General features: G+C 41.9%; 1 protein-coding gene across 4 annotated transcripts in view; it reads left to right on the forward strand.

The window, feature by feature from the left end:
* Positions 1–12,233, forward strand: part of UBE2F (ubiquitin conjugating enzyme E2 F (putative)) — a 127,845-nt gene that overhangs the window by 60,607 nt on the left and 55,005 nt on the right. For all 4 annotated transcript variants that reach the window (XM_043524947.1, XM_037912005.1, XM_043524946.1 and 1 more), the window contains one exon: positions 6,150–6,207. In XM_043524947.1, the coding sequence (XP_043380882.1) occupies positions 6,150–6,207 (58 nt within the window). The remainder of the gene's footprint in view (positions 1–6,149; positions 6,208–12,233) is intronic.

Raw genomic sequence — 12,233 nt, forward strand, 5'->3', positions numbered from 1 at the left:
CAACTAAGGAAAAACACAATCCTGAATGTTAAGTCTTTGCAGATATGGTAAATGGAGGAGCTATTTTTTCAATTGTTTAAAACTCCATATGTGTATTGTAGTATGTGTACACATTACTGATGTAGAGGCTTAAATAGATTTGCAAAAACTTTTCCAAATCATTTTTACTGAAAAAGCTTTCTCATGTGTAATATAGCACACTTAAGGGTTTGAACAAGAACAGATATGCAACTTGATCTCAGAGCATCACAAAAAAGGCTTTTGGATATTTATTTTATTTATTTATATAGATAAATAATATCAAATAGACACCTATAGAAGGTTCTAGGTGGCTAATGTAATTAAAACTACAATAAAATCCCAACAGTATTAAAATAATCAGTTCAAGTAGGATTTTAGCCAGCCGATTACTTACAAAAAAACCCCCAGTCTCCTTTCTTCTCTTTACCATTCTGGGAAGACTACCCTCCACCATATCCAAAACCCCTGTCAAATGGATGTCTTTTGCAGCATGTCTGGAAGGTCACTCGATTAGTTTATTGGGGAAGGACGGGCAAAATGGGAATCCAGAGAAAGTTCCATAGTCACAAAGACTTCAGAGAGCACACCCTGCGAGCAGATCTCCCCCTCCCACTCCGTTACCCAAACCTTTTTATATAGCAAAGGGGAATCAACTCAGTGGGCCTTTCCAACAGGAGATGTACTCATTCACTCCTACTCTTTCTTACTCAGTTCTTTCCCCACTGCCCCTTTCTCTTGTACTTCCCTGTCCTTTCCCCTCATGCTGCCCCATTTACCTGACCACAATACTTACACTGGTGCCAGGTGTGGACCGGGGATGTGAGAACAAATCATCTCACCACTCTTAGGACTGTGGCAGGATAGGGGGTACCATTGGGATAATGACTTTTTTCCCCAAAGAAATAATCTGGAGCAATTGCCAACCCTGCCCCCTCCCCCAATGTATTCTTTATCCTATCCTCTATAGGCCTCTCTGATTTTTATTTTTCTTCCCCACATCTTGTTTCAGACCTTCCCCTATTTCTCCATTCTCTCTTCTTCTCTATGCTTTATGCTTGTCCTTTGGGTTTTTTTGGTTTTTTTTGGTCACTCTCCCCTTCTCTCCTCACCGTCTCTGTCCCTTCATTTCTACTTTCCTCATCCTTCTACTTGAGCTCTTAAACTCTCCCCCAGTCCTTCCCCAGTTCTGTCATCCTCTTTTTGGGGCCCAGAGTGGCCTAAAGTGTCCCTTCCAGGCCAGGGGCCTTAGAGTAGCTTTTGTGGGGTGAAATGTCCTTGGAGCAGCCCAAATAGCTGCTCAGAGCATGGCACCTGCTTTCTGCTGCTTTTCACCTTGCCACTAGAAGTTGGGTTAATTTTTTAGAGATCCTCTTCCCCCCCCCCCAATCTTTGGAGGGAGTATAAACTCCAAGCACCCCAGTTAAATGTGATAAAGATGCAGTCAGTTCTGGAGGTGTAGGAGGAGTGGCAGTTTGGGAAGCCTGGTTGGAAGTTCTCTGCCTGCCTAGATTCAGGCAAAGCAGGGAACTTAAAAGTTTTCATAAGTATTTGCTTCATGCTCCATGCTCTGACACTGCATCAGGGAGACCAAATGGAGCCAAGATCAAAGTTGCCACTCTGCATGCTGGAAAGGAGAGCTGTGTAAGATCAGCCAGATATCAGTGTGTGCAGTCAGAGGTGTGAACTTGGGCCAGGACTGATGTGGGGCTTTATATGTGATCAGTGAACCAATCTAGTTTGAAATTTGAAAAAGAACAGCAAAAATTTGCCAGTTTTCAGTCATTCTAATAATTTGTGTGAAATTACTTTCTGAAAATTGTTTAATAACTCAGAGCCCATTTTCATCTAGACCCAACTACAATCTCATGAAAGCTTTCTTGAAAGGCAGTGATTCTTGAGAAGCTGTGTCCTTTTCTTGGCTGTGCCACTTACCTGCTGTGTGACCTTGGGCAAGTCTCTTCCTCTCCCAGAACCTCCATTTCTCCATCTCTAAAATGGGACTAGTGATCCTTGCAGCCCTTTGTTAAAGCACATCCAGCCCATGGGACCATCCTGCCTGGCCCCTGAGCTCCTGGCCGGGGACACTAGCGCCCCCCCCCCCCCCCCCCCCGCAGCATCAGCTCTCTGCCCCGCCAGTGCTCTGGTCAGCTGCTCCTACTGGGCAGCATGGCTGCGAGTTCCTGTTGCTTTGAGCAGCATGGTAAGGGGGCAGGGAGCAGGGTGTGTGTGTGCAGAAATTGGATAAGGGGCAGCTGATCCCAGGGGTCAGTCAGGGGACAGGGAGCAGGGGGCAGAGGTTGCGGGGGGGCGGGGGGAGGCGGTCAGGGGACTGTGGAGGTTGGATAGGCGTGAGAGTCCTGCGGGGCCTGTCAGGAGGCAGAGGTGTGGATAGGGGTCGGGGCAGTCAGGGAGCGGGGGGGGGGGGTTGGATAGGGGGTGGGGTCCCGGGGGGGCGGTTAGGGATGGGGGGGTCCCGGGAGGGGTCGGTCAGGGGACAAGGAACGGGGGTGGGGGGGTTTGGATGGGTCAGAGGTTCTGACGGGGGCAGGAAATGGGACGGGGCAGATAGGGGGCAGGATCCAGGCTGTTTGGGGAGGCACAGCCTTCCCTACCTGGCCCTCCATACAGTTTTGCAACCCCGATGTGGCCCTCAGGCCAAAAAGTTTGCCCACCCCTGGTTTATAGTGTTAAGTGCTTTTTTGCTTTTTATATGTAAATTTATTTAATCCTGATTTTTAAATTGCTGTAAACTATCTGAACAGGCTTAGAGATTATCATAGTTTTAAGAAAGAAGAGGTCATCAGATCAACCTTGTCTTACCTCTTGTGCATACACCACCTAGCACTGATACTTACACTAAATCCAACAACTGAAATTGGACCAAAGTTTGACAGCCCAACAGCGGCTAGACTTTTTAAGTGCCACAGCCAGAGAATAGGAGGAACTGAGATGCAACAGTGCCTGAGGTCCCGCAGACAAATGATTAAATGAGATTTGGGAAGATAATCCTGTCAAGTGACCTGCACCCACACAGTGCAGAGCAAGGTGAAAAAAAAACCCAAGGTCTCTGCCAGTCAGACCGGGGGGGAAATTCCTTCCTGACCCCACATATGGTGATCTGTTAGACCTTGAGCATGTGAGCAAGAACCAGCCAGCCAAGCACCTGTGAAACAGGATACTTGGTGCCACATCCAAGCTCTGGCCTACCATTGAATTCTGTTGTGTTAATTTAGCAAAGTTTTATGAGGGCAGCAGTACTAAAATCAAGCTAAATATACCACTATCCTTTACGTACACATAAAAATTCTTTTTCAGATCATTCATGTTTTACTTTCCTTCTATAAGAATATACTTCTGGGGGAATTCTGCACCACTGTGTAATGCAGAATTGGGCAGAATTAATGGTCCCTGCAGAATTCTATTTTTCCTGCAGAATTTGTGATTTCCACCAAAATGCTTCCTTTTGGTGGAAATCACAAATTTCAGCTACCTAGGCATGGCGGTACTATAGAAGAACCTCAGAGTTACAAACTGTCCAGTCAACCACAGACCTCATTTGGAACCAGAAGTATGCAATCAGGCAGCAGCAGAGACAGAAAAAATAAAGCAAATACAGTACAGTACTGTGTTAAATGTAAACTACTATTAAGAAAAAAGGGAAAGCAGCATTTTTCTTCAAAGTAAAGTTTCAAAGCTGTATTAAGTCAATGTTCAGTTGTAAACTTTTGAAAGAACAACCGTAACGTTTTGCTCAGAGTTTCGAACATTTCAGAGTTACGAACCTCCATTCCCAAGGTGTTTGTAACTCTTGGGTTTTACTGTAGTTCATTGTGCTATTGAAATAAATCTTGAATCATATAGTGATAGTTGAAAATTTTCTCATTATCAGGGCATAGCGATGAGACTAGCACTAAGGCAACAGAAGGATGAAGATAATTAGTTGAGTAGCACAGCTAGGAAGGATTCATGTTGCCTGGTGTCATTACTAATTAATTTTAGGGAAAACATAGGGCATTTTATTACAGGTTAATTTCTTAATATATTTATACTTAGCATACTGGCTAAGCACATATTTATTTCATTGGTATTACTATATAGGAAAGCTCTGATTACTTAATCATATATGCAGTCTATCAACTCTAATTTTGGGGGTTTCTTGGAGTAGGGGTGTTTGTTTTTAAGATTTTGTTGTGGTTTAGTTATGGATGACACTAGAGGTAGCTAAAAGATGGCAAAATAAAACACCAGTTCAGTAAAACCCTATGCAATGAAAAGGAAAAAGGTATCTATAGCAAGATGGTAGTAAATTGGCAGCACATTTTATTGCCAAGTAGGCATGGGGCACTAGCCTTTTATTTCTGTAGATCTGAGGCCTGGTCTAAAAATTAGATAGACCTAGCTACATTGCCCAGGACTGAAAAATTTTGTGCCTTGTGCAACATAGTTAGGTTGACCTAACCTAGTGTAGATTCAACTAGGTCAACTGAAAAAGGCATCTCGGAGAGGTAGATTAACTACGTTGGCAGCATAACCCCTTCTATTGTTGTGCCACTATAATATAGACTTGCCCTGAGTGAAAATTTGTTCTGTTCACAAATGAAAGCACGTTTACTCTTATCCTAAATTCTATTTGAGTACATCACATAATTGCCAAATAGTTTGGTGCAATTAAGAGGGGTCCAGGTGTTTTCAATGAAAGGCTAAAAATTAAATCTAAAAAGCTCTGTTCAAGTGTTTTTTCTAATTATTCATCTTAAAACTAGGCGAAGTATTTAAATAATGGACTTCAGTACTAAACAAAAATGTACAGTTTACACAGATTAATCTCTTCTATACATTATATGTAGGTGTAGCAGAATCCAGCCATATGTAATTCATACAGCTGTTTCCACGTAAATCCGCATGGATTAGGTACATTGTGTGGGTTTTAGCACAGGAATTCCTTTGGAGCTATCTTTCTCATTTCCCTCTTTTATTCCTCCATTAACCAATGTTTCTCAGTCTGAATATGTGACATCTATGCTCTGGGATGTACCCTGAGGCCTCTTTACTTCCAGGTGGAGTTAAGGTGTTGGGTTTGACTCGTAATGCCTTAAAATGGCTTGGGTCCTCTCCTCTTGCAACATCGCTTCTTTCTTCCAACCATGGTGCTACTGTTGATCAGCTGAGGCCCTGAAGATGGAGATTTCTTGGCATAAAAGACGAGCAGCGGCCAACAAGGGATTGTGTGATTCATTGGACTTTTACCTGGATTTTTCCACCTGGGTTTGACACAAATTCATATTTCAAAATTATGGCTATTACATATTAGTATTTTGCAAATTTTAGACAAACTTAAAAAAAAGTCAGTTTTTTTCCTATTCCTGATCGACAGTGGCACTGAAAATGAAGCTCTTGCAACATAAGGGATGCTGCAAAATATCTCTCCTTCCCCTACCTTGCCAGAAGCTGGGAATGGGCGACAGGTGATCATGTGGTGATTACCTGTTTTGTTCATTCCCTCTGGGGCGCATGGCACTGGCCATTGTTGCAAGACAGGATACTGGGCTAGATGGACCTTTGGTCTGACCCAATACGGCCGCTGTTATGTTCTTATGAAATAGCCTAAATTTTGGTGATTCTCAGGGTGCTCTGCAAGGCCTATTCACCCAGGCTACGGGTGAGAGGGACATACTAGAAACTGCTTGTGTTTGTGTCTGTGTGTACAGCGGTTAAGAGGGGACATTGTTAGGCTTGTTATCTCATTTGTTATATCTATACATGCTTGATCATATTTTTGTTTTCAGTTCTGTAAACCCCTGGATTTTTTTAAAGTTCCTTATTTTGGATTATGCTGTGAAGATCAGGAGTTCTTTCAGTTTCATTTTAGAACAGTTAGTTTGGGGGAGTTCCCCCTTTTGTTGTTTTTATATGGATTTTTAACAACTCAAAATACTTCATATGATACAAAAAAGGTATAATTTCTGCATCCCAAGAGTAACCAATATTTCCTAATTTTCTGAGGGATATAAAAGTTTAGTGTTCTGATTTTTTCTGAAGAGATTGCAGTCAGTAAAGTTTTAAGTAAGCTTAACTGCTTCTCAGTTTCAGATTGTATTGTATAATGTATGCCTCCTTGTCTGTTCCAGTTTATTGAGAGAACATTCAATTGATGGCACTGGCTGGGCTCCAACTAGAACATTAAAGGTACCATTTCTTTTTAGCTATAAAAATCTGTTTTGATGTAGTTATCTTCTGAACAGTTCATGTTTATAAAATATACGCTTTGCCAAGTTAGGGTAACAGTATTGCTGTTTCTATAAAAGTTTAATATTTTTGTCTTCAGAAGAGCCTTAGTGCCTCATTTATTAAAACGTGAAGATCTTTTTTAGTACTTAGCACTGTTTTTTTCTCTGCCTTATAATCAAAATATTAATTTTAACTTTATTTGTTAAAACCCAATTGCATAGCTGTACAGACAAATGTGGGAGGAGGGATAGCTCAGTGGTTTGAGCATTGGCCTGCTAAACCCAGGGTTGTGAGTTCAATCCTTGAGGGGGCCATTTGGGATCTGGGGCAAAAATTGGGGATTGGTCCTGCTTTGAGCAGGGGGTTGGACTAGATGACCTCCTGAGGTCCCTTCCAACCCTGATATTCTGTGATTCTGTGGGTATAAAATAAAAACCAATGCTTTGGCAAACCAAAAAGCTAGTCATAATATTCTATCTATATTGTCTTGTAAACTGACTCTCTGCTACTAATGAAGAAACGTCATCCCATGTGTTTTAATGTTAAGCTCTTTTAGTGAGTTCTCTATACTCTTGAACTTATATTTATAGGGCAACATTTTACCTGCTGAAAGACTGGTTAATAGTAAGGGTTGATCCTGCAAAACCCTATTCATGTGAATAGTCCTGTTGACTTCAGTGAAATTCAGATTTTTGGTATTTCCTACATGGAGACTCGGTGCTCAGTAAGCCAGGATGTAAATCTCCAGTGTACTAGCTTTCTGAGCACTGTGGACACTGCTGTCGCTCACTAAAACATCCATAGTGTGCTTTGATGTTTTACAGTTTGAAATTTTGAGACTTTCTGTAGAAGAAGTTTCTGAAGAGGTGGATCAGTTAAATATCTAGCTATTATCTTCAAAGTACAGGAGTACTTGTGGCACCTTAGAGACTAACAAATTTATTAGAGCATAAGCTTTCGTGGGCTACAGCCCACTTCATCGGATCCATAGAATGGAACATATATGTAGGTTTCAGAGTAACAGCTGTGTTAGTCTGTATTCACAAAAAGAAAAGGAGGACTTGTGGCACCTTAGAGACTAACCAATTTATTTGAGCATGAGCTTTCGTGAGCTACAGCTCACTTCATCGGATGCATACTGTGGAAATCGCAGAAGACATTATATACACAGACACCATGAAACAATACCTCCTCCCACCCCACTCTCCTGCTGGTAATAGCTTATCTAAAGTGATCATCAAGTTGGGCCATTTCCAGCACATTTAGATAAGCTATTACCAGCAGGAGAGTGGGGTGGGAGGAGGTATTGTTTCATGGTGTCTGTGTATATAATGTCTTCTGCGATTTCCACAGTATGCATCCGATGAAGTGAGCTGTAGCTCACGAAAGCTCATGCTCAAATAAATTGGTTAGTCTCTAAGGTGCCACAAGTCCTCCTTTTCTTTATATGTAGGTTGGAAGTTACCATACAATACGTACAGATAAGTTGGAAGTTACCATACAAACTGAGAGGCTAATTAGTTAAGATGAGCTATTATCAGCAGGAGAAAAAAACTTTTGTAGTGATAATCAAGATGGCCCATTTAGACAGTGGACAAGGTGTGAGGATACTTAAGGAAATAGATTCAATATGTGTAATGACCCAGCCACTCCCAGTCTCTATTCAAACCCAAGTTAATGGTATCTAGTTTGCATATTAATTCAAGCTCAGCAGTTTCTCGCTGGAGTCTGTTTTTGAAGCTTTTCTGTTGCAAAATTGCCACCCTTAAAGCTTTTACTGAGTGGCCAGAGAGGTTGAAGTGTTCTCCTACCGGTTTTTGAATATTATGATTCCTGATGTCAGATTTGTGTCCATTTATTCTTTTGCATAGAGACTGTCCGTTTTGGCCAATGTACATGGCAGAGGGGCATTGCTGGCACATGATGGCATATATCAAATTCGTAGATGTGCAGGTGAATGAGCCCCTGATGGTGTGGCTAATGTGATTAGGTCCTATGATGGTGTCACTTGAATAAATATATGGACAGAGTTGGCATCGGGCTTTGTTGCAAGGATAGGTTCCTGGGTTAGTGTTTTTGTTGTGTGGTGTGTGGTTGCTGGTGAGTATTGGCTTCAGGTTGGGGGGCTGTCTGTAAGCAAGGACTGGTCTGTCTCCCAAGATCTGTGAGAGTGAGGGATCATTTTTCAGGATAGGTTGTAACTCTTTGATGATGCGCTGGAGAGGTTTTAGTTGGGAGCTGAAGGTGACAGCTAGTGGTGTTCTGTTATTTCCTTTGTTGGGCCTGTCCTGTAGTAGGTGACTTCTGGGTACTCTTCTGGCTCTGTCAATCTGTTTTTTTCACTTCAGCAGGTGGGTATTGTAGTTTTAAGAATGCTTGATAGAGATCTTGTAGGTGTTTGTCTCTGTCTGAGGGATTGGAGCAAATGTGGTTGTATTTTAGAGCTTGGCTGTAGACAATGGATCATGTGGTGTGTCCTGGATGGAAGCTGGAGGCATGTAGGTAAGTATAGCAGTCAGTAGGTTTCCGGTACAGGGTGGTGGTTATGTGACCTGAATGGGAGCATAGTAAATTCATTCTTCTCTTTAATACACAAATGGCTTTAAAAAGTAAGTGCTGAGGCTGAAATAGCCTCTTTGGTAATGGCAAATGCTTGTAGCTTGTTTCTGGATATGAAGTATGACTACATAAAAATCCAGTGACTGATTAATCCTTTCCCTTCTAATTATTTGTGGTCCATCCAGTGAGCCCATTCTTTGCAAATGTAGTATACGCAAAATGAGTACATTGTTTGAAATACAAATATTTTAATTTGTATATCAAAGGAGGAAAAATGTTCTGTGTAAGGAGTCCTGGCCATGGATTTCTGTGTGGCCAAGGATAAGTCACTTAAACTCTCCAGCTGAGTTTCTGCATCTGTAAAACCAATATTATGCCTCGTTGCCACCCTCATGGATTTTGTGGCTACGTTTTTCAGTGTTTGTAAAAGAGATCCTTGGATGGATCTACATAAGCTCGAATACATGGAAGTGTATGTTTAAAATATATATATATATATATATATATATATATGTGTGTGTGTGTGTGTATCAATTGTGTTAGTATTATTCAAACACACAGAATGGTTATTGCATATGTAATATATGTATACTCAGTATGTAGTATAAACTGAAAAAATGAGTGTAGTTGTGAGCTGTATGTAAAATTAGTCATGTGATGATAAATTTAATTTATGTCACCAGAATAGAAGGTGTACAGTGCTCACTTTATATTATTTTTGATTGCAAATATTTGCACTGTAAAAATGATAAACAAAAGAGGACGCATGGTTAAAGCATGAAGGGACATATGAATCTTTAGCGCATCTGGCACATAAATATCTTGCGATGCCAACTACAACAGTGCCATGCGCACGCCTGTTCTCACTTTCAGGTGACATTGTAAACAAGAAGCGGACAGCAGCATCTCTTGCAAATGTAGACAAACTTGTTTGTCTGAGCACAAAGTAGGACTGAATGGGCTTGTAGGCTCTAAAGTTTTATATTTTTTTAATGCAGTTATTTTTGTACATAATTTTACATTTGTAATTTCAACTTTCATGATAAAGAGATCGCACTACGGAACTTCTGTTAGGTGAATTGAAAAATACTATTTTTGTATTTTACAGTGCAAATATTTGTAATAAAAAATATAAAGTGAGCACTGTACATTTTCTATTGTGTAGTAATTGAAATCAGTATATTTTGAAAATGTAGAAAACATCCAAAAATGTTTAAATAAATGGTATTCTATTATTAACGGCATAATTAATCGCAATTAATTGCAATTTTTTTTAATCGCTTGACAGCCCTAATGTGGTGTCATCCTCTGAGTTGATTAACGAGGTTGGAACCTCTAGATCCATCGCACAGACCTCTGCCAGTTAAGATAAAGGAATAAGGTTTTCATCATCTATAGGGACCAGAACTAAAAGGCCATGATACACACACTATGCCAGTGCTTTTCACAGATATTAGTTGAGAATAGAGGAATGATAGATTCAGGAAGCTTGGATTCCATTCCAGACTTCAGAGAAGAGTGTGCTTTAGTGGGCATAGCCCTTTCTTCCCTGTCCTCTCCAACCTGTCCCTGTCTCAGTTCTGTCTCTTCTCCTGCCCTGGCTTCTTGTCCCTGCCTGTGTAATTCCAGTTTCCCCTCCCACTTCTCATTCTAGTCCCAGTCTTCTTGCCCAGCCTTCAGGGTTTCCTGTTTGAGTTCCAATACACGCCTCCCTCCCCATCTTCCATTCTCTCTCCATCCCCACACCCAGTCTGTCTCCTTTCCTGGCCAAGCCCAGTGCTCTGCTCCTGGCTTCTCATCCGATCTCAGTGCCTCTCCACCACCACACACACACACACAGCCAGTTAGCTCCTAGTTTTCTCACTGGTTCCCAGTCTCCTTGCCCTGCCAGTCCCAGCCTTCCCTTCTGTTCCCTCCAACTTCCAGTCTCTCCTGTCCCAATCTTACCAGACTCCTTGTTCCAGTCTACTCCCCTCCTTCCCCAGTCTGGCATTTTTCGGTTCTGCATTCAAATCCAACAGCTGCTGCTTCCACTCTGCCTAAGTGCCAGCGGAGATGAAGGGTATAATTGGAAACTTGCGAGAGGGGCTCCCTGATCTCAGTTACAGCGCCTAGCCCCAGCCCCAGCCCCGAGCAGCAATTACAGGAAAGTCTGGCTTTGCCTCCTTAGTCTGGGGCTGGAGCATGCTCAGTCACTCTGTGGGGATGGTACATGCACAGTCTGGTCAGCACTAGAAGCTGTGGGAAGCTTGAGCATGATAAGTGAGGAAGGAATCAGGGATTTTTGCTGTTAAACATCGAAGTCTACTGAGCATGTGTGAGTTGTGATTTCTTTTTCAAAAGCTTAAACTTAGCCAAATTTGGGTGGATTTTCACAGGAATGACAAAGCGCACTTCCCTAATATAGAGGCCACTCCCTGCCAAATGTCAAGGCCCTACTGCAAAGCACGGGGTCACTAGACCATTTCAAAGAAAATGTCTCATGATTTTTTTTTTTTTTACATGGACAAAACAAGATATTTTCCACTAAATCTCATTCTTGGAAACAGTTGAAGCATTTTTGGCTAAAATTGTATGGATTTAAAAAAAAAATATGGAGACAGACACCAATATGGAAAATTTCAATCCGAATGTTCAGTTTGGCAAAGTTATAAGCAACTGAAAACAGTATATTGTAATGGGAAGTGCAGGGCAACCTTAATAATAGGTGGTGCTACAAGCCCTGCCTATATATCACAGTAGAATCTTTGTTACTGTCACAGAAAGGAAGTAAATGTGTATGCTGGTGGTGATCTGCCCAGCCAGCGTGTGGGAGTCTTCAGAGCGATCGATAGCAAGCAGTGAACTTAATCATAGACTATCAGTGTTGGAAGGGACCTCAGGAGGTCATCTAGTCCAACCCCCTGCTCAAAGCAGGACCAATCCCCAACTAAATCATCCCAGCCAGGGCTTTATTAAGCCAGGCCTTAAAACCTCTAAGGATGGAGATTCCACCACCTCCCTAGGTAACCCATTCCAGTGCTTCACCACCCTCCTAGTGACATAGTTTTTCCTAATATCCAACCTAAACCTCCCCCACTGCAACTTGAGACCATTACTCCTTGTTCTGTCATGTGCTACCACTGAGAACAGTCTAGACCCATCCTCCTTGGAACCCCCTTTCAGGTAGTTGAAAGCAGCTATCAAATCCCACCTCGTTCTTCTTTCCGCAGACTAAACAATCCCAGTTCCCTCAGTGTCTCCTCATAAGTCATGTGTTCCAGTCTCCTAATCATTTTTGTTGCCCTCTGCTGGACGTTTTCCAATTTTTCCACATCCTCCTTGTAGTGTGGGGCCCAAAACAGGACACAGTACTCCAGATGAGGACTCATCAATGTCGAATAGAGGGTCGAACTTACTGCTGAGTCATCTCTCACATCTAAGGA

Source organism: Chelonia mydas, chromosome 11 (assembly GCF_015237465.2).
Source record: "Chelonia mydas isolate rCheMyd1 chromosome 11, rCheMyd1.pri.v2, whole genome shotgun sequence".
Taxonomy (NCBI): Eukaryota; Metazoa; Chordata; order Testudines; family Cheloniidae; genus Chelonia; species Chelonia mydas.